General features: G+C 39.6%; 1 protein-coding gene across 3 annotated transcripts in view; it reads right to left on the bottom strand.

Annotated features, from left to right (window-relative positions):
* The window catches only part of LOC137503384 (sarcalumenin-like), a 262108-nt gene that overhangs the window by 74684 nt on the left and 164278 nt on the right, over positions 1-23146 (bottom strand). For all 3 annotated transcript variants that reach the window (XM_068230976.1, XM_068230977.1, XM_068230978.1), the window contains 3 exons: positions 21451-21591; positions 13275-13437; positions 7641-7737 (listed from right to left, as the gene is read on the bottom strand). In XM_068230976.1, coding sequence (XP_068087077.1) covers positions 7641-7737; positions 13275-13437; positions 21451-21591 — 401 coding nt within the window. The remainder of the gene's footprint in view (positions 1-7640; positions 7738-13274; positions 13438-21450; positions 21592-23146) is intronic.

The following is a 23146-nucleotide window of genomic DNA, read 5'->3' as shown; positions in this document are numbered from 1 at the left end:
AAATGAAAAGCCTCTTGCGAAGCAGAACACTTACTCCCTACTCACCTATAACGTCTGTATGTAATAGCAAAGTCATGACTGCCAACATTATGAGACTTACAGAATGAATGACAGGTACATGAAATTACATGTTTTAAATCTAAAATATTTGGATGATATTTACTTTTGTCAGAGTCTACAGACAATGTCGTAGGGTGGACGTGTTCTATACAAGTTGTTCTTATTGACCAGTGCTTGTTTCTCCTGTCATCATTTATTCATTCTGTGTTGATGGCTTAACAGGCCAATCCTTGCATGAAGCATGTGGTTGCACAGGTTACATCTATTACAACAGATATACTTCAGAATTCCACCTAATCAATACATATTTATATGTGACTATATATGTATCACATTGTGGGACTAGTTTCAATCATAATGATGACCATCAGCCACTTACAACTAGGAGGTCTGTGTATGAGAGGCATCGAAGAATTACTGACCACAACATACACACGAAAGGTTGAACCTCCTATTACATAACGGCGCAGGCTGTGACAGACAGGGGGCTTACATCAGTCAGAAAGGCTAGGCTGTCAGTGTGATTGCTCAGTAGGGGTATTTCAGTCACCTTGACAAACGTCGGCAAACTGCACATAATGTACAGAAAACAACACCACGGTTCAACGCAGAAAATAAACTAAATAGGTCTAATAAGTTTATAGTTTTTATTCATTTCTATTCTATTCTATTTATTATGCCTTTGTAGGTGGCGAAGTTAGGGCTCTTGACCCTCTCTTACACTTAACCACTGTAGTGATACTTCATTAGGAGCAGATATTAAGGGTAGATAATAAATACATTATCATTAAAGACATTGAGAACATGAGAACATGTGTGTGAATTTAAGTTTTTTTATCAACAGGATTTGAATGTTTGTACTTGGAACAATCTGAAACATCCTCGCTATTTTGATTGACGTTGTTCGACAACCGATTTATTTTATTGTGTTTGTTCTGTCCTTGTCCTTTTTAAAGCTTTTTCTTGAATATCTTACAGCTGATGATGTCTACAAGTTAGACGAAACATGTCCCGTATTATTTAATAATGTTGTTTAAATAAATAAACAATAAACTTATGGTATTGTAAAGGTGGAATATTGAAACTAAACCTTAAAGTATACGTACGACAATACAGACATTACGATGAAATTTATTTTATAAAATAGTGCATTTACGTTTTCATTTGTTTCCGGTATTGTGCTTTTTACTATATTTTTTCTCTTCACATTTGTTTTTTCACCTCAACTGTTCCAAAAATTCTACAGGATCACAATTACTTTTTCAGTTAATATTCAGTTATATTGAATTATATTAAATGTATCTATATATACTTACATTCCCGCAACTGAAGCAAATACTGATTCATTAATCTATTCTTCATTTTACGTTGGCCTTTAAAACCACTGTGCCTGATGTTGAATATATCGCGCTGATCACCGGGAGCTTGCAAGTTACTTCAATTGATCTACTCATCTTCAGCTTCAGCACGATTATGGATCTTCATATCTGTCGATTGCGTTATGACTTTGTGCCTGACAGTGTATTCAAGCTAACTCATTTAACTGTTCTCCGCTTTTCATAAACATTATAAGACTTTGCCTAACACTACGTGTGCCATACTGCCGCTCAGAAAGTTACGCACTGTTTTCTTTTAAGTGACTTACATTTAACTTCTTCTGAATTTTACAGTGTCTACCCCTGTCGTTTATTTCGCCTCTTCTACTGATCTGGAGTGAACTCAATCTTTTATTTTATTTTCCCTCTGCATTGTTTTTCATGTTTTAATTGGCTGATGATGACCTGGACTAGGGTGGAAACCAGTACCACTTCTACTTATTATTAAATAAGAATGTAATCACTGCATTTCTTATTCTTTTGTATTGAATAGGTTGAACCTCTTTATTTATTATGTCAATTTTAACTAGTGTTGTGGCCTCATTTAGTTCTATACCTCTTATCTTTAAATCGTTAGAGACTGAGTCTAACCATCGTCGCCTTGGTCTACCTCTACTTCTCTTACCCTCCACAGCAGAGTCCATTATTCTCCTAGGTAACCTATCCTCCTCCATTCGCCTCACATGACCCCACCACCGAAGCCGGTTTATGCGTACAGCTTCATCTATTGAGTTCATTCCTAAATTAGTCTTTATCTCCTCATTCCGAGTACCCTCCTGCCGTTGTTCCCACCTGTTTGTACCAGCAATCATTCTTGCTACTTTCATGTCTGTTACTTCTAACTTATGAATAAGATATCCTGAGTCCACCCAGCTTTCGCTCCCGTAAAGCAAAGTTGGTCAGAAAATAGACCGATATAAATATAGTTTCGTCTGGGAGCTGACTTCCTTCTTACAGAATACTGCTGATCGCAACTGCAAGCTCATTGCATTAGCTTTACGGCACCTTGATTCAATCTCGCTTACAATATTACCATCCTGGGAGAACACACAACCAAAATACTTGAAATTATCGACCTGTTCTAGCTTTGTATCACTAATCTGACATTCAATTCTGTTGAATTTCTTACCTACTGACATTAATTTAGTCTTCATACCATACTCATTGCACCTATTTTCAAGTTCCAAGATATTAGACTGCAGGCTTTCGGCACAAGCTGCCATTAAGACCAAGTCGTCAGCATAGGCCAGACTGCTTACTGCATTTCCACCTAACTGAATCCCTCCCTGCCATTTTATACCTTTCAGCAGATGATTCATGTAAACTATGAACAGCAAAGGTGAGAGATTACAGTCTTGTCTGACCCCTGTAAGTACCCTGAACCAAGGACTAATTCTACCATCAATTCTTACTGAAGCCCAATTGTCAACATAAATGCCTTTGATTGATTTTAACAATCTACCTTTAATTCCATAGTCCCCCAGTATAGCGAACATCTTGTTCCTCGGTACCCTGTCATATGTTTTCTCTAGATCTAGAAAACAAACACAACTGCCAATTCCTCTCGTAACATTTTTCAATTACCTGGTGCATACTGAAAATCTGATCCTGACAGCCTCTCTGTGGTCTGAAACCACACTGGTTTTCATCCAACTTCCTCTCTACGACTGATCGCACCCTCCCTTCCAAGATGCCAGTGAATACTTTGCCTGGTATACCAATCAAAGAGTTACCTCGATAGTTGTTGCAATCCTTCCTGTTTTCTTGCTTATAGATAGGTGCAATTACTGCTCTTGTCCTATCTGAAGGTACCTTACCAACACTCCATGCTAATCTCACTACTCTATGAAGCCATTTCATCCCTGCCTTCCCACTATACTTCACCATTTCAGGTCTAATTTCATCTACTCCTGCTGCTTTATGACAATGGAGTTTATTTACCATCCTTTCCACTTCCTCAAGCGTAATTTCACCAGGATGATTTCCTTTTACATTGAGAAGATGTTCAAAATATTTCCTCCTCCTCCTCTCCAGTGATTCCCTGGGATCTATTATGAGTTCACCTGAATTACTCAAAACACTGTTCATTTCCTTTTTCCCTCCCTTCCTAAGATTCTTTATTACTGTTCAGAAAGATTTCCCTGCTGCTTGACCTAGCCTTTCCAGGTTAATACCAAAATCTTCCCACGACTTCTTTTTGGATTCAACAACTATTTGTTTCGCTCCGTTTCTTTCATTTATGTACAAATCCCTGTCTGCCTCGGTCCTTGTTTGGAGCCATTTCTGATAAGCCTTCTTTTTACGTTTACAAGCTGCTCTCACTACATCATTCCACCAAGATGTTTGCCTTTTCCCATCTTTACACACAGTTGTTCCTAGGCATTCCCTTGCTGTTTCTACTACAGCATCCCTGTATGCCACCCATTCACTTTCTATATCCTGAACCTGCTTACTGTCTACTGTTCCAAACTTCTCTCTAATCATATCCATGTACTTCTGTCTAATTTCCTCGTCCTGGAGATTTTATACCCTTATTCGTTTGCAGACAGATTTCACTTTCTCTACCCTAGGCCTGGAAATACTTAGTTCACTACAGAGCAGATAGTGGTCTGTATCATCAAAAAATCTCTGGAAAACTCGTACATTCCTAACAGATTTCCTGAATTCAAAGTCGGTTACGATATAGTCTATTATGGATCTGGTACCCCTAGCCTCCCATATGTAGCGGTGAATAGCCTTATGCTTGAAGAATGTATTCGTAACTGCTAAACCCATCCTACTACAGAAGTCCAGCAAATGCTTCCCATTCCCATTAGCTTCCATATCTTCGCCACATTTACCAACCACCCTTTCGTATCCTTCAGTTCTATTCCCAACTCTCGCATTGAAATCGCCCATTAGCACTATTCTATCCTTGCTGTTGACCCTGACCACGATGTCACTCAATGCTTCATAAAACTTGTCAACTTCATCCTCATCTGCACCCTCACATGGTGAATACACGGAGACAATTCTAGTCCTAAATCCTGCAACTGACAAATCTACCCACATCATTCGCTCATTTACGTGCCTAACAGAAACTATGCTGCGTGCAATGGTATTCCTGATAAAGAGCCCTACTCCAGATTCTGCCCTTCCCTTTCTAATACCCATCAAGTACATTTTATAATTTCCTATCTCTCCCTCGTTATCTCCCCTTACCCGAATATCACTTACGCCTAGCACATCCAGATGCATCCTGTTTGCAGACTCAGCCAGTTCTACTTTCCTTCTTCCATAAGCCACATTAATATTGACAGCTCCCCATTGAATTCCATTTTGTTCGCCAAGTTGTTTCCAAGGAGTCCCTTGCCTGTCAAATAGGAGTGGGAGTCCATTATTCCCATAGGTCCCAGGCTTGCTTAAAATGTTCTGAACTCAGTAAATTCATGAAGCAGGATGCTACCCTACTTGCACAAAGTCCAATTGAGGATCTCTCCTCTAACAGGTTATGGGCCACCGGTGAATTGTATAGTCCTAGCCGCCTGAGCACAAGGAGGGCCACGGCTCAGAATATGTCCGAGATGCCCAATCCCATTCCATAGCAACCCGACTCTCAGGACCACTTACTAGGCCACTCAGCCGTTGCCCATGGTTCACGAACTAGGACGTGACTACAGTAACCCACACCATAAACCATGGGTAGATAATAATATATAGTAATAATATAATAAGATAATAATATATAGTAAATAATAACCACACAATAATACATTACACTTTTCTAACTCACCTTCATTCACTCATTACACAGCTGCATTCAGCAGGTAGTCTTGGCAAGCAGTCTTAAATTTAAGTAATGAGATGGTGTTTCTGATACTGACAGGCAGGGAATTTCAAAGTCTAGAACCCATCACAACAAAGGCATTGTTAAAAATAGAGGATCGGTGAACAGGAATAGAAAGGGAGGAACCAGAGGGGGTATTACTGCTGTGAAAGGAGGACAAATACTTAAGCTGGGATGAAATGTATAGTGGTCTGCCTTCTGAGAGCAGTCTGCAAATCTGTATCGGTATGTCACGCGTTTGTCGCTTATCAGGTTTCAGCCATGCAATAGTGTGATAGTATGGGGTGACAAGTGTATCATAACTCAGACTATATATAAATCTAAGGTAACAATTAAGCGCTCTCTGAAGTTTCGAAGTCTGCTCTGTTGTTGCGTTTACAAGAACAACATCACAGTAGTCAAGGACGGGAAGCACTAGTGTTTGTACGAGTTTGACTCTCACATTACAAGGCAAAATATTAACAATGAAGTATCGAAAATATTTTTTTACAAACACTTTTAATACAATCAGCCCAATTTAATGTTTTGTTCATTGTCACTAAAAGATTTCTCACAGTTTGGCTAAATGAAATAACTCTGCCATTCAGTATAACTGGAGGAAGAGTTTCGTATCGCAGTATGGTCAACAATTTTTGAGAGCCAATAATGACTGCTTGTGTCTTGGAGAGGTCTTACAGTGACAGTACATTTGTAAGTCGTTCCGTATAAGATGGTACCTACAATGCTTTAAATTAGATGAAATGTCATTTCTGTACAAAATACTCAATTTACTGTGCTTTTAAAACAAAATCCTTTATGTGGATATTAGAGTATATTTTTGTTACATTGTAGAATACCATTAAGGTCTCGTTTTTGTTGACTGTATCTTATCAATAGCTTCTTATGAATTTAGTATAGAGTTTATTTTCTATTTTAGTGTGCTTTTGTAAGTGTTTAAGTAAACATTTAGATAACTGAAATGTGGGGGCTATTCCTACAATTTACAATTGGTGAGAATTTGGGAATTTTAGGACATCTTGGGTCCATCAGTCTGGCTCCATGGCTAAATGGTTAGCGTGCTGGTCTTTGGTCAGAGGAGTCCCGGGTTCGATTCCCGGCAGGGTCGGGAATTATTGGTTAATTTTGCTGGCACGGCGGCTGGGTTTATGTGTCATCTTCATCATCATTTCATCCTCACCACGACGTGCAGGTGGTCTATGGGCATTAAATCAAAAGACCTGCACTTGGCGAGCCGAACATGTCCTCGGACACTCCCGGCACTAAAAGTCATGCACCATTTCATTTTGGATCCATCACAACTAGTTTTCTTATTCATTCATTATGGCTTTTAAGTAAATTATCATCTAAATATGTTTTTGAAAAAATAAAATTTTGCTAAATATAAATTGCACTGCATTTGATTTTATATTCCACAAGTTTTAGAACTATAAATCAAACTATTTGAAAGGACAAAATCAGGAATGAAGTAAATTAGGAAGGTATCCGGCATTGAGGTCCCTGTGACCAGTGTAATAAAGAAGCAATGACTTCAACGGTAAAACCTGCCAGATAATACTTCGGCCTTCCTGAAAAAAAAAAAAAAAAAAGCACCGAGCTCGATAGGTGCAGTCGCTTAAGTGCAGCCAGTATCCAGTAATCGGGAGATAGTGGGTTCGAACCCCACTATCGGCAGCCCTGAAGATGGTTTTCCGTGGCTTCCTATTTTCACACCAGGCAAATGTTGGGGCTGTACCTTAATTAAGGACATGGCTGCCTCCTTCCATTTCCTAGGCCTTTCCTATCCCATCGTTGCCGTAAGACATATCTGTGTCGGTGCGATGTAAAGCAAATAGCAAAAAAAGAGCAACGGGAAAGCCAAGGAAATTCTGGATGGAGACAGTGAGATCAGATGTGGTGGAGAGAGGTCTCAGATGGGAAGATGTCCTGGAACAGAAAATGTACGAAGACAGGAGGAGATGGCTTGTACACAAAATAGGAAGGTTTATATCATTTTTTATAAAAATAAACATGTTTCACTAACATCTTACATAAGGATATGGGGAGAAATGCAGGGGTGGGGGCGTTGGGTTTCCACACAAGTGTTCTCGGAAGGGTATGCTAGTACAGCAAAATTGATCTGAAAAGAGATTGATGTAAATATAATTTTGCTGGAGAACCTGCTTCTTTCATACAAAATACCACTGATTACAACTGTAAGCTCACTACATTAGTTTTGCTACACCTTGATTCCATTTCACTTACTATACTACCATCCTAGGAGAATATACATCCTAAAAACTTGTTCCAACCTGACATTCACTTCTCTTATGTTTCTTTCCAACCGCACTTTAGTCCTAGAAATGCTACTTTTCAAACTTTTACATCAGTTGAATACTTACCTTGTTCAATTCTGGAATGTAGATGGTAGGCATGTCAAAGCCAGTGCGATTCAGACCTGGCCTCTTGCACAGCTCCTGGACGATCTGCATCATCACCCTGCACAAAAATATGCTCAGATTATACACATCAAGTGAGAGAAGCTAAACCAAGCACATTTAATGACATTGTGCACTTGTACACTGGACTTTATACAGGATGTATCAAAACTATACCTGCAAAAAAAATTAGGGATGCTCTTCATGTTATGTTAAACCTTTCTGTGCAGGTTCGTATTTTATTTATGTCTGAGAGTATTTGATGTTTTGTTGGTGCTAGACTGGACTGCAGTGCTTGTGCGGGACACGTTGCATGTACTTCAGTTGTTTTTATTTAGCGCTTGACCACCAGGGTGCAGGATGACGGGAAACAGTAATGCCAAAAGTAAGTATTTATTGCATTCATATTAATCTAGAAGCTTTACTGAATATAAGAATGTACTCAAAGAAGCATGTAAATTAATGTACAGTACATGTGCATATTTACATGTATTGAGCTGAATTTTTTTTATTTTTTGTAAGAAGTGAATAGTTCTGATGTGCAATTGTGTGGGTGCTGTTTCTCAGTTGTTAACTTTTATTTTGTAAAATAAACTATATATATGTAATTAAGAGCATTTTAGTCAGTTTTTGACATACAAACAAAAATTCACACCTCCAGTTTACTCTCGGGTCTCAGAGGGTTAAGAACGATGGGATCGGCGGAGAAAATGGAGTTACTTAGTTACTTCCGGGCATGCGATTCAAAATGACAAACTTGCTGTGCATCAGACTGAAGGAATAGACAATCGTAGGGCAGCAATGTTGAATCTTCCAGCGTGTTGAATGTTGCTGCGACGAGAAACGGTCTGGTGCAACCTTTGACTGTGGATATTGCCTACAAGAGACAAGGACAATCCTGTGCATACGCGTGGAGCATCATACAGCACAGTAGCGGCTTATGCACTGGCATAGCAAGTACGGCGAGGTTGTCAATGTGACTTGTAACCTCATTTTCTGGAAAAGAAAAATTTTCTCCACCAATCCGATTGCACCATCATTCTTAACATAACACAAAGATTTTTTTTTTTTTTTGTCGGTATAATTATGATACATCCTGTATTTAAAATCCAATACATAATGGTCATGACTCAATGTCCTACTGATTATTTTTGTGGTTTTTGGAGACACTGACGTGCCAGACATTTTGTCCTGTAGCAGTTCTTTTACTTGTCAGAAAATCTACCAACACAAGGCTTCAAACACCGCCAGAGCTCAACTAGCGTGTGCAGGATTTTGACTGAACACTGCATGTCAGGCCAGTTGGATCCTCACAGAACACAACCAAAGGTTATGGGGTTATTAGGGAAACAGCAAAAACAATGGTGGCATCAAAATGCGGTATACTAGGCAAGATGGAGAGGGAGGTAATTTGCCATTGCTTTCCTTGCTGGGGCAGAACGTGCAACACTCACACACTGGTTGTGCTCTGAATGTCATTGCTCAGCACTTCCAGCCATGGACGAGACTGGAAGCTACACTTTGCATCAAAAAATGACAGCAGGCCTGGCACAGGTTTAATTAACTCCGCCCAGTAAAAACCAAACGTGTCACCAGAGATCTCTTGCATGCTGACATTGCACGAGAGTACTGAATAGACTTCCAACGCCTCCTCTTCAGCCCGAGGTCATCCACTCCTCGACATAGGCTTCCACACCATTCTTTCCTGGGGAATCTGCATCCGGCACAACATAAACTCCTTGAGAATGCATACGAGCTGCTTGGTGCACTTCTCCTCTGAGCTTATGACCACATACCCCACACACTTTATGATGTCCATTACACTTCTGCTTCTCACAACTTTTTTTCTCACACAATCGCTTTGCCCTTTCCATAGCTGACATATAGTTTCTCAGCACTGCTTCCAGACCCAGGTCATGACTGGCAGTATGCATGTCTTTGCTTCAGGTTGACTGAAAATTTTGGGGTTTCAGAAAGTCATTGAATTTGCCAAAGACTGCCCAGCTCAGCCCAATTCTGTGTTTGAATTCTGCAGTTTGATTTTGTAGACTCAGCTTTATAGCTGCAACTGATGAATATCGTGATTTCATTAGCTGAAAGACATCTCTCAGACTGAAACATGTTCTAATTGTGTATTTATATTTTACTAAGCAATGAATGGTGGAAATATTCCAATTAAAGGAATCACTAACTTTCACTAAATTCAATAAGGTTACCATCCACTATAATGAGAGTATGCCCTGTGCCCATCACATTTGTAAACAGTTATCGACACTGCTGATAAGGAATATGCCACCTTAAAAACTTAAATGATTCAAGTAAGGTACAACAACCACTATTGCTTTTGACTCCAGCGAGAGATTTCTGAACACCTATTCGATTGCTACGGTAAACAGATCTCCCTGCCAGACAACTCTCTCATATCTTCTTCAGCCAAAACTCAACTTCCTCTACTGCGTTTGAGCCTATAACTTTGAGATTCAGATGTCAATGATCCACAGAATGAGCATGAGAAGCCAGTGACTACATAACAAACAGTCCTTGGCCTTGTGCTGTTGATATCATTGAAAACATCAATGAACATCTAGTTCACGTGTAAGATATCAGCTGCTGATACGCAGGAAAAGCACGTGCCTCTGATTACAAAGCTACATTTCAGTCAGAATTCACAAAATGAGCAGCAAATGAAGAACAAGTCACTGCACTGTAGCTCCCTCTGCGAGCGCAATCTGGCAGAGGAAGTCCGAAGTGCACTGTCATACAATGTTGGGATGTAAAGGATCTCTGGTGATGTATTTGGTGTTCACCTGACGAAGTTAATTACAACCCGGGCATAGATCTGTCTTGCTCTCATCTGGTAGAGTAGAATAGAGTCTCAAAATTGATGCATAAGCAGTTTAAATGGCACTGAAGGGCTATCTTTTCTGAGATGCAATGAACTTGGTTTTCTTCTGAGGAGCATGGTTCACACTGACTGTGCGTTACCTCAGTATCTACAAGGGAATTAATCCATGTAGCAGACACAGCAGCCAGCTTAAGGGCTATACAAGGCACAGATCAAGCCTAAAGAGAGACCCGATAGTAGATATAAACAGACTCGGGGTGGGAAGACACTTAATAGTCTATTTAAGCTAGTCCAGTTCATCCAGTTTGGGGCTAATATGCTTCCCCTCCACTTTCCAGCAGTGGCGTGCGGTGAACATATTCATCGCCCCAGCCGCAAAAAAACAATCGTAGCCCCACTACACTCTCTAAAGTCAACATTACCATTTTATAAGGCTGCATTTTTCGTGGAAAGGTCTACCTGAGAAAGATCTTTCAAGAATATTTTCAACCACACGCTCGCACACACTTCCACGGCAGTGACGACACCATCACAACTTAATCTATAGCAGATTTTAAACAATGTACTTACAGTTTCATCCAGTGACACTTCATGATAGTACAGTCATGGTTTTCACAAAAATACACTGGGACTAACTATTTGTTTTTTTACTTAAAAAGCCTAATCTAAACTAATCGGCAACATTTAACTGGTATTTTACCGTCGTTGAAGTTTTATAGTTTCACTCGCATACTGAGTGTACGTGCATCAACGATAAATGAGGGAAAATATTTGTCGCGACGTATGACGCACGTTATATTCATAAAGAATGCCACAGAACTTATGAAACCTTCACCTATAATCCAAGAGGAACACTACAAAAATTCACTATATACCACCATCACAGAGAACCATTCGCGCTTAACTCTGTGTTCATGCTGTTCTCTTCTGCGGCTATTGGAACACATACCATCAATGAATTGTTCAAAAAAACTGTATACATGCCAAAACCCAAGACTAAAATATATTCTTCTATATTACAATTGATTTCATATACTGGCTCTGTTTTTATTAGCAAGACGATGTGCAAGTGGCTATACTGTTAAGATGTTGATATTTTTTCTTGCAGTCTCTAGTGTGTGGCGCTGAAGACTTCCAGTGTCAAGTACACCTAGACCTCGTTACACGCGATAGTTACGTTCCGCGGAATTACCGCGCATAGTGAATTCGCGTAAATCAAGATTCAATTTATATATAAAGTACAGGGTTGGGTTTCTGTTTACTTACATATTAAGTTTAAAATAGCAGAGATCTTAGTACTTTTACAAAATATAACCATTATCCTGTTTCTGAAACGCATTTTAATGCAAACTTTATACACTTAAAAATTTAACACTGAAACACACAATAATAAACTAAACTCCGCATACAAGCTCTTGGCTTTAGCTTGAATAGCAGCTCCGGAGAAGGGCATGTGTTGTTGGCTGTGATGCTCAATCCAATCCATTCTTTCCATCGCTTCCGAGCGAGATTTGGTCACTCTAGTCACACTTAAGTTAGTAGAAGATTGAGCAGTTTTTCGAATTGATTCCGGATTGTCAGGAATAGTTTTCACAGTGGATTCACTAAGTCCCAAAGCATGCTGAATGTCATCAATACGCTCACTTTTCTCATACCGGTAGCGATCCAAAACTTCTAACATTGTTTCTAACGAATACGTCCATGGTCACGCTTCTTTCCTTCGACAGGTTCAATTTTTTTCCTTTTGCCCGGCGTTTTAAACACGAAACCTGTCAGGTGTAACTTCACAGCTCTAATGACCGGAAATGACGATTTACGTCTCAATAAACACGGCAGAAGACACTAGTAGAGATGCGCTTGCCACGTTTAACCTTCCCGCGCGACGTAGTGTACGTTACAGAGTTCGGCACGCATGTCTGTACCCGCCTCAAGACATTACAGCTTCCATGTAGTTAACAGATGGCATCACTAGACTTAAAACCAAAATCGCGTATATGTGAAATTGCGGATAACGAATCCGCGTATAACGGGGTTTACCTGTATTAAAACTAACACCTGTTACCTAAGCTAGGTGGCCTGTCACCGTAAATTGCTGTCAGGGGAGGGGGCACAGCTCTGCCTCGAGGAAACTTCAAGTGCACGCGTCACCCAAGCGACCTTAAATTTCCCTGGGGTAGCTCTCTTTTGCGCCGGCAAGGAAACCCAGCTCGCTGGAGAAGCTGAACTGCAGTAGTGCGAACGGACTGTTGAGACAACTGTACTTGGCTTGGCTTAGATGTTCGCACAATTTTTAAACATTATAAAAAGCATTCTGAGGAATAATTAGAAAAGGTTAATACAAAGTTCTTTACCCCAGCAGGTTCGGTGCACGCCACTGCTTTCCACCATGGCTCATTTAATATCGTTGTCCAGCCTAAGGCTGTTTTTCAATTCGAATGTCTGTTTTGTCATCCTTTCACTGCTCATCTGTTTGGTGCGTGCCGTACCATCACAAGCTGTTCCTCTCAAACTTCTCCACTTTAATTGCCTGACTCGTCCTAATTTTTAACTTTGTTCCTTCTTGTCTTGTGAACCATGCTCCTCAGAAACTTGGCTTCAACTGCCTGCATGCTGCCCCATATGTTGGTACATCTGTATCCTTTCCTCTTTCTTCTGATCTTCATTCCCCTGCTGTTCTATCTTGTTCACCTGTTCCTTTAGCAAGCAGCATGACATTCATTTACGCTTTTCGAGTATCGGATAAAATACCTTACCTCTGTCTGTCAGACTCGTCGCCCGCGTCGTCTGCCTTGGAGAGGTAGAAGCGCATCTTCTCTGTGTGATTGGTGTTGAGTTTCTCAACCAAGGTGAGGGTTCTTTTGCAGAGAGCTTGTCCAATTGGGTCAAAGAACACAAATACTAAGTCAGCCATCTTACCTGCAAAGAAAAGAGAAACAAATTGTCATCTCTCTGTTCCTTTCCATGACTTGAATTGAACTGTTGAGTTCCTTTTCTACTTCTGTATCTGTTCTGTGTTCCTAATCTCTTACCACCCCTTGTTCTTCACTTTTTCCCCCTTTCATTGGCTTTCTTCTTATCCTACACTTCCCACAGCTCATCGGAGGCCGTGGAGAGGGTCAATCTATGTGAAGATGTAGACATCGTCTTCCCACACTGGCTCGACATCGTGTTTCTCTCTACAGGGTCTCCCTTATAAACCCAGGAGCATCTACTCTCCGAGTCCTAAGCAGCTGAACGGGAGTGCACATGTTCGACCTAGCATCAGTCACCAGTCTGAATCTCAGCTGTTAACATGGTGAGACAGTTATCACTGCAACACCGTATCTTCGTATGTAAAAGTTATTTTAAGTACGAGTCTGCTCGACGGGGACGCGATTCATTTCTTCAGCAATTTCTCTGATGAGCACAGATTCACGTAACTATAAATAAATTTGAAACTAGTGGCTCAGTGCTCATTAAGAAACATGCCCACAGACATACTGTTTTAACAGAGAAAAAGCTACATCACCGGTCAAAAGTTTTCGATCACCTATCACAACTATGGATTTGTGGTTAAAACAGAGATGTAGTTTTAAATAATCTATCATAGCCCTGTTCTGATAATAAAACAAGCATAAACATGTAAAGACGAAACGACTCTGTTGTGTATTTGACCGGTTCTTCGCATGGAGGGTCGCTGATGAGTAACCACAACAACACTGGTGTGTCTTTACCCAAAATGTGTCCACTTGAATAGGCCTCATTCCTTCAGCTGTCTGTGTAGCAAGCAGTTCACATTAGTTTTCGGTACACTGTGTGCAGCTAGCAGTATGTTTGTGTATCTGAGCAGGTACATACCATATTACCTCCAAATAGGATGGAAGCAGGAGATTGGAACTGAAAAACGTGCTGTAATTGTAGCTCTGTATCACGAAGGGTATTCTAGTAGGACAATAGCAACAAAAGTTGGCATATCCCAATCTACATTGGTGTATACATTGCAGCGGTTCAACCAAACCGGTGCCAATGCAAGTGTTTCGCGATCTGGAAAACCCCATGTAACATCATACAGGGAAGATCAGTTCATATGTGTACAGAGTAAACGTCAGAGGACTCGTACGGCACCTGAAATTCACGGGGAAGTCAATAATATGCGAGCTGCTCCGAACCCTGACTCAACAGTGCAACGCCGTCTTCGTGAATGAGGTTTGAAGGGGTGCATAGCGGCCAAAAAAACCTTTATTATGGACACAAAATAAGGTGAAAAGAATGCAATGGGCACAGCAACATAAAAACTGGAGCGTGCAGCAATGGTCCAAAGTGTTATTCATGGATGAATCGAAGTCTGAAGTATTTGGGAACCATCGTCGAATGTTTGTTCATCGACTTCGTGGAGAACGTATGAAGAGTCAGTGTGTGACACCTACGGTGAAGCATGGTGGAGGGTCGGTTATGGTGTGGGGATGTTTTACGGGTGAAAAAGTCGGTGAACTAGTGCGAATTAATGGAACATTAAAGAAGGAAGGACCGAGCTCGATAGCTGCAGTCGCCTAAGTGTGGCCAGTATCCAGTATTCGGAAGATAGTAGTTTCGAACCCCACTGTCGGCAGCCCTGAAGATGCTTTTCCGTGGTTTCCCATTTTCAAACGAGGCAAATGCTGGGGCTGTACCTTAATTAAGTCAACGGCCGCTTTCTTCCCACTCCTAGCCCTTTCCTGTCCCACCGTCGCCATAAGACCTATCTGTGTCAGTGCGACGTAAAGCAAAAAAGCAAAAAGAATGAAGGATATCACAGGATATTGATCAACAATGCAGTTCCATCTGGCAAGAGTCTTATTGGTCATGGGTTTGTTCTGCAGCAGGACAATGACCCCAAACATTCTTCTAAATTGTGTAGAGGGGTATGTCAATAGAAATGAGAAATGTGGGGAACTGAAACATATGATTTGGCCGACAGGGAGGTCCGAAAACAGGCCAACTAATGTGGAAGAGCTATGGAATATTTTACAGAGCTGTTGGACTCTAATATTTTACACAAACACTACAAAATCTTATTTTCAGAGTGCTAAGAGTTTGTGCAGCTGTTTGGAGGGCAAAGGGTGGATACTTTGAAGAGGATAAAATATAAACCATATTGTATTCTACTTAATGATAGAGAGAGAAAATATATTTTGTTGGTCTATTTAGTTTTTTCAATGTGTTTGTACATTGAAATAAAGTATCTAGTTTTGTGCATAGGTGATTGAGAACTTTTGACCGGTAGTGCAGATGACACTGGTGCGAATCTTGAACGGTCAAATAAATCACTCACAAAAATAGCACAACAAGTACGGGTTTTGGTTTCTTCTGCACACAGAGCTACAAAGCTCATACCGTACAGGTTTACAGAGGCCTATTGTTTAAAACCTGCTGATCCAGCCACAAGAGTGAGACACTGTGAGTGGTATCTTGCATCACTGAATGATTGTTTATTCGACCCACAGCTTGTGTTCTTTTCAGACGAGGCCTGGTTTCATCTTCTTTGGGGTAATCACATAAATGGGATTGTAAATAAAGGGTACAGATCTCTGCACATGGTTATGAGGGTGTTTAGGGGTTGTAGTAAGGATGTAAAGGAGAGGGCATATAAGTCTCTGGTAAGACCCCAACTAGGGTATGGTTCCACTGTATGGGACCCTCACCAGGATTACCCGATTCAAGATCTGGAAAAAATCCAAAGAAAAGCAGCTCGATTTGTTCTGGGTGATTTCCGACAAAAGAGTAGCGTTACAAAAATGTTGCAATGTTTGGGTTGGGAAGAAATGAGAGAAAAGAAGAGCTGCTCGACTAAGTGGTATGTTCCGAGCTGTCAGTGGAGAGATGGCGTGGAATGACATTAGTAGACGAATAAGTCTGAACGGCGTTTATAAAAGTAAGAAAGATCACAATATGATGATAAAGTTGGAATTCAAGAGGACAAATTGGGGCAAATATTCATTTATAGGAAGGGGAGTTAGGGATTGGAATAACTTACCAAGGGAGATGTTCAATAAATTTCCAATTTCTCTGAAATCATTTAGGAAAAGGCTAGGAAAGCAACAGATAGGGAATCTGCCACCTGGGTGACTGCCCTAAATGCAGATCAGTATTGATTGATTGAACAGTCATAACTCTTGCTGTTGGTGAGCAGAAAATCCTAATAGTGTTTGTGAAGTCCCTCATTATGAAGGATGACGCTTCCAACATATTTTATAAGGTAAGATTGTACACACGGTTAAAGCAAGGAGACCACACGTGATGTAAGTTGCACTGAGGTAACTGCCGTGGCCCAGAGTGCAAACAACGTGCGCTCGGTCCGGGTTTATAAGGGAGAGACCCTGTTCCTTTCTATTACTTGTGATCTTCATCTTAAAATCTTTTTTGTGAAAAATATGTTAAGTGAGGATTCTGTTTATTCCTATATAACGCCTGGAGTTAAGATCAGAAATGACAGAAAACCCTCACTACACAGTCAGTGTGCGTGTAATAACTGCCTTTCACTTGTCTCATTACACAGTATTTTACAATCTGATCTTTTCAAACAAAAAATTATTTTTACTGGCACAAAATGGAGTTGTCATCTGCTAATGCTGTGAAGGTGTAATGACAAACACCACTTTAAAAAAAGGCATAAAGCAACAATTGATACAATGTGAAGAACAAAATATAGCAAATATTTTTACAGAGATTTAGTTGAACACCCTATACTTCAAGTATAAATAGCTTTCAGAAAAAATGTGTTTTTTTTTCCCCCCCCTTTCTTAGGTTAGAACTGTATATAAAGCAAGCTATTGGTATGATTGCAGTGATAGTGGCTACCACTAGTTGGTCTGAATGCAATCTTTTAAGACCTTGTTTCAGCTCATACAACAAAAGTCAATGTTTCAAACTTGGAATGAATTAATTAATTTGTTTCATGAAAGCCTGAAATTGACAGCATTCCAGTTTCAAATTATAGGTCACTCTGTGATTCAGGATAGAGGTTTATTAAGTGTGCAAAGTGTTCAGTACAAACCAATGTAGTTATTTCTATGGAATGTGGCGAGACTAATTAAGACCTTCAAGTACTTTTTTTTTTTTTTGTTAGTTGTTTTACGTCGCACTAATACAGATAGGTCTTATGGCAACGATGGGACAGGAAAGGTCTAGGAAGGGGAAGGAAGTGGCCGTGGCCTTAATTAATTTGCCTGGTGTGAAAATGGGAAACCACAGAAAACCATCTTCAGGGCTGCCGACAGTGGGGTTCGAACCCGCTATCTCCCGGATGCAAACTCACAGCCGAGCGCTCCTAACCGCACGGCCAACTTGCTTGGTCCTTCAAGTACAAAGAACCACCTGGACGAAAGTTGCTAAAGAATATGGACTCACCTTCAGCCAAGAAAAAGGCGAGATTATGGTCAGGGCATGGAGGGGAAACAGTTACAGATGACCCATCTTGGAAGTGTTTTCTCCAATACTGGTTCTATAGACAAGGTAATTACTCACAGAATTCAGACAGGTAGTAACTTCGAGAATTGTTAAAGACCTAATAACAAGAAAATACCAATAAAATATAAGAGTCATATATGAAACCTATTACATACCGATCCTGAGAAATTGTTGCAAAACATGGACCATGAGAAGTAAAGATATCAGCAGAAATGAGATTTGTCCGTAGCATGATCGGTAAGACACGGAGGGATAGAGTCCGTAATGAGGAAATCCAAAAGCAGGCTCGAGTTGCAAGGCTGCAAGACAGAATAACATCGCAGCAGCTGAGATGGATGCAAACAGATTATCGAAACAAAGATATGATCTAAAACTTGAAGCCAAAAGACCAATAGGGCAACTAAGACTCATGTACAAGGACATGGTGAAACCTGACATTGAACAGTGTGGACATAACTAGAAATATGGCTTCTGATTAAGATAGAAAAATAAAAGCCACATTTCTAGTCATGCTAGCCTGGGAGGCAATTCTCTCCTAGTATGTCAGGACCGCATTAAGCTTGTAACAAGATAGCCTGCAATGGTGTCACTACCGGGGTGCTAGCCGGCCAGTGTCTTGGGAAGGTGTGGTATCCAACTTATGAGCCCATGCTGCACTGGGGTGAAACACTGGCAATTTTGACGATTGAGTTTTCAGAATTTTAGCAAGGACATACCTTGGAAAGCATCGAAGAGGGAGGGAGGTTCACAGACCGAACTGGTGGAGAAGCCTCACAAAGTTTATATAAGGAGTAATTTTAATACCACCTATTCAATACAATTTATTCCACTATTGTGTGGTTAAATACACATGGAAATTACCAGAAATCTGAAGGTTACATGTTTCACCAACTGTTTATTGGGCATCATCAGCCTCAATCAATCTTAAAACACACATGGTCAAAATAATTTACATAAAACGTATTGAAGAATATTTACAAGTGTTAATACTGTGGATGCAAAATGTTTACAGTACAAATATCTTGGGGAAATAATAACATGGAACACAAATGAAAAAGAAGCAATAGAACACAGAACAACTAAATTTAAACAAGCACAAAGACTTACCTGGCCAACCTATAAAAAAAAATCTCTTTCGATAAACGCTAAGCTGAAACACTATAATTCCATAGTTAAACCAGAGGCAACCTATGCTAGTGAAACTTTATTCAAATTAAATGTAAAATCTACAACAGACAAATTACAGAAAACTGAGAGAAGAATTCTTAGAACAATTATTAATAAAAAACACCAAGTTGATGGACAGTGGAGATTGTTGCCTAACAACATTGTCTATCGTGAATGTGAATCAATAATATCTACAATGCGTAAAAGAAGAATTTCCTTTTTCTGTCACATATCAAGATTAGCAGACACCAGGATATTGAAACAACTATTCGATTACTTTTTGAAGAATAAAATCAATAATAATTGGTTCAAAGAAGTTCAGGACGATTTGGAAGAATTGGGTATAACTCGGCAACAAATCAAAGACAGAAAAGAGAAGAGGATTTTGAAGAACAAAAGCATAAGTCTCAAACTAAAAGCAGTTGAACGGAAACAATATACTATATCGGACACACAAAGGGCTTCCAGGTCGGAGAGGATGAAAAAGTTCTGGGAGAAGAAGAAGAAGAAATTATCTCAAATGTATTGATTTCAGTGCTCCAATGTGGGCGTAAAATATGTAAATAAATAATAAAATAAATAAAACAGAACTTATGCTAAAATCAGTTTGAAAAATTGAAACATTCGTCTGAAAGCAATTGTCACACATTGTTTTTAAAAAAAATAATCTATGTCTGACACTGAAATGGATCTTTTTGATAAAAAGATTGAACAATATATATTACATTTGGAAAACAGAATATTGAAAATAAGGCGTCACAGGGCAAGAACAAGATGGTTAAAAGATACAGTATTTGCTCATGTTTGCAGCCAAAATTTAAAATAAGGATGATAATATGTAGTCGAATTGGAGGCGGTATAGATTAAGACGTCTTGGAAAGTTGAATAAAAACCATAGCATGTCATGAAGTGCTAAAAAACATGGAAGAATTTGCCGTAAACGCTGCTAAAAATATCCAATTAAAAGAAGGTAGGTTGGACGACCATTTCGTGTAACCAGAAAATGCCTCATGTAAACGTGGATGTCCATAGTAAACAATGTTGTAACTTATGTCCTAATGTATCTGCAGCATTAGTTCCTACTTCTAGTGTAGTATTGACGCTGTGGTGGTGCCAAGTTACAACATTGTTTACTACGGACATCCACGTCTACATGAGGCATTTTCTGGTTACACAAAATGGTCGTCCAACCTACCTTCTTTTAATTGGATATTTTTAGCAGCGTTTACGGCAAATTCTTCCATGTTTTTTAGCACTTCACGACATGCTATGATTTTTGTTCAACTTTCCAAGACGTCTTAATCTATACCGCCTCCAATTCGACTACATATTATCATCCTTATTTTAAATTTTGGCCGCAAACATGAGCAAATACTGTATCTTTTAACCATCTTGTTCTTGTCCTGTGACGCCTTATTTTCAATATTCTGTTTTCCAAATGTAATATATATTGTTCAAGCTTTTTATCAAAAAGATCCATTTCAGTGTCAGACATAGATTATTTTTTAAAAAACAATGTGTGACAATTGCTTTCAGACGAATGTTTCAATTTTTCAAACTGATTTTAGCATAAGTTCTGTTTTATTCAATATTTTTGTACTGTAAACATTTTGCATCCACAGTATTGTAAATATTCTTCAATACGTTTTATGTAAATTATTTTGACCATGTGTGTTTTAAGATTGATTGAGGCTGATGATGCCCAATAAACAGTGAGCGAAACATGTACCTTTCAGATTTCTGGTAATTTCCATGTGTATTTAATCCACATAATAGTGGAATAAATTGTATTGAAGAGGTGGTATTAAAATTACTCCTTGTATAAACTTTGTGATTAACTATTCTTCAATAGGGAATAATGACGAGAATAATGGTTTGTAGGGAGTAGCCTCATTCGCCGACAGATCGCTTAAGATGGAACGACATGGGGGAGGTATGTATGTACTGTATGTATGTATATAGTTAGGGTTTGAGGGTCACACCTTTCCTGTGAATCGTATTCAAGGTCACCCGCTTAGGGAACTGGTGGTATAAATAGGCTACACAGCCATATCAAGCATTACAGTTTCTCTCTTCTCTTTCGCACCCAGCACAGAACTTCATCTATCAACGGAGAAACTCCCATTAAGGAAACAAATGACGAACGAGAAGTGCTCCGCTGGTTGTGTGTCACTAAGCTAGAAATTACTTCCATCACAGAGCACAAACTACAGAAAAGCTATTGTTGACCAACTCCTGGGGTCAGATACTCCAATCAACTGTCTGAAGTTATGTATTATTTGGGTTAAGAAATAGGATGGGTTTGGAATGTACCTTATATTTCAACGTCTCACTCACCCAGCCACGAGACAGCTTCGTTAACGTCGAAAGGATACTGCATGTCGCCATCTACGAGACCAGGAGTGTCTACGAACGTCACCAGACTGAACTTTTTCTGCTTCGACGTAGAGATCTCCGTTGAAAGGAAGTCGACCACACCTACAAATAAAACACACAAGAAATAAGTAAGCGAATTCCAAGTTCTTAAAGCTACAGATCACACAGAACAGTAAGTGTTCAGCCACAAGTCAGCAATAATACAGATTAAATATACTTGAAGTCCCTGGCAAAGCTGCTGTTTACAATGACATGATATATTCCTGCTCAAAGCTAAGGAATACTGTCATGAACTATGATCGGATCACATTTGTATTCTATCTGTGAATTAACACATGACCGATGGATGTAGGTAAAGTGGTTGAGCATGAGAGTACGTTAGATGGTAGAGTAAGTTACCTAGAAGGAGATCAGACAGGTATGTAATTTATGATAGAAATAGGAAGATAAAACAAGTTATGCCAGAAGGTTATAGGTGCTATTTTTTTTCATTTCACAATTTGCTTTACATTGCACTGATACAGATAGGTCTTATGGCAACGATAGAACATGAGTGGGCACAACCTCAGCATTTGCCTTATTTGATTCAACAAGTAACCTTTCAGGCTGGCTTCTAGTGGTATTTAAATGAGCTTTCCAAGTGAGATTTCATAGCACTTCATGGAAGGAAAACAATTTTCAGGGTGACTTACCAATGTTGTCTCGAATGTCCCTGGGTGTGAATAGTGGATAGCTGTAGATGATTCACAAGTTTGTAATCCAAACTTTGCGCCTTTAGGCCAAATCTAACTTTCACAAGGTCAAAGATTCATCAATTGAGATGTGAAGATTGGCAGCCTGGGTTCATTATTTGAAGAATATCTTGTTTACTGTCAACATAGTGCAGGAATTGCATTATGAGTGTAAACAGAGTAGGTTCCATAGTTTCCAGAAAGACTGAGAAATCCAGAAATACATCTCTAACAAGATAACTTATCAGTTGGGTTTCAGTACTTTACCCATCAACATACTGACACCAAGCATCACATAATTTTGTCGCCTGCCAGGCGCTCCTAGGTCCTAACATAACAGCCACTCACTTGTAGGCTTTGCTCAACAATATATTTATAACTTCCTCCTCAAAGAAGAATAAAACTGCATCCAAAACAACAGCAAAATCCTTCCGTGGCCCAACTGTTCAGTAAAATGAAATTTACGCGCAGTTTGCAACTCAGACTACGACCACTGAATGTCACTATAAGTAGATGTTTCACTGAATGCACCACGTCTTCCATCTTGTCTTCAAGAGGTAAAATATTTTCTGTGTCACTTTTTGCATAGTCGAAATCACTAGGAAAAGTACTTACACTAGTTCACTCTCTCCTAACATGGTATTTTAAATTTTAGAACCTCAAAGACTATGGGAAGGCCCCATCATTTTTCATGGAACCAGCCCGTTGGTACTTTCTCTGACAGTATTAACTTTCAACTATCAGGAGTTTAAATTCTAACAGACATGGCAGGCAATAGTTCCTATTTTGTAAATGATTCCTCCCTTCAAAGATGCATTAAAGTAACAAAGCTTATGAAATACAAATGGTCAGGAAGATCACTGGTATATGGTATTTCCAAGAATTCTTCATAAATTCCTTTCGCAGATGCTATTAAGTGCGACCGC

Source organism: Anabrus simplex, chromosome X (assembly GCF_040414725.1).
Source record: "Anabrus simplex isolate iqAnaSimp1 chromosome X, ASM4041472v1, whole genome shotgun sequence".
Classification (NCBI taxonomy): domain Eukaryota; kingdom Metazoa; phylum Arthropoda; class Insecta; order Orthoptera; family Tettigoniidae; genus Anabrus; species Anabrus simplex.
The sequence above is the reverse complement of the archived record's forward strand: the minus strand, read 5'-3'. Positions and strand labels throughout refer to the sequence as shown.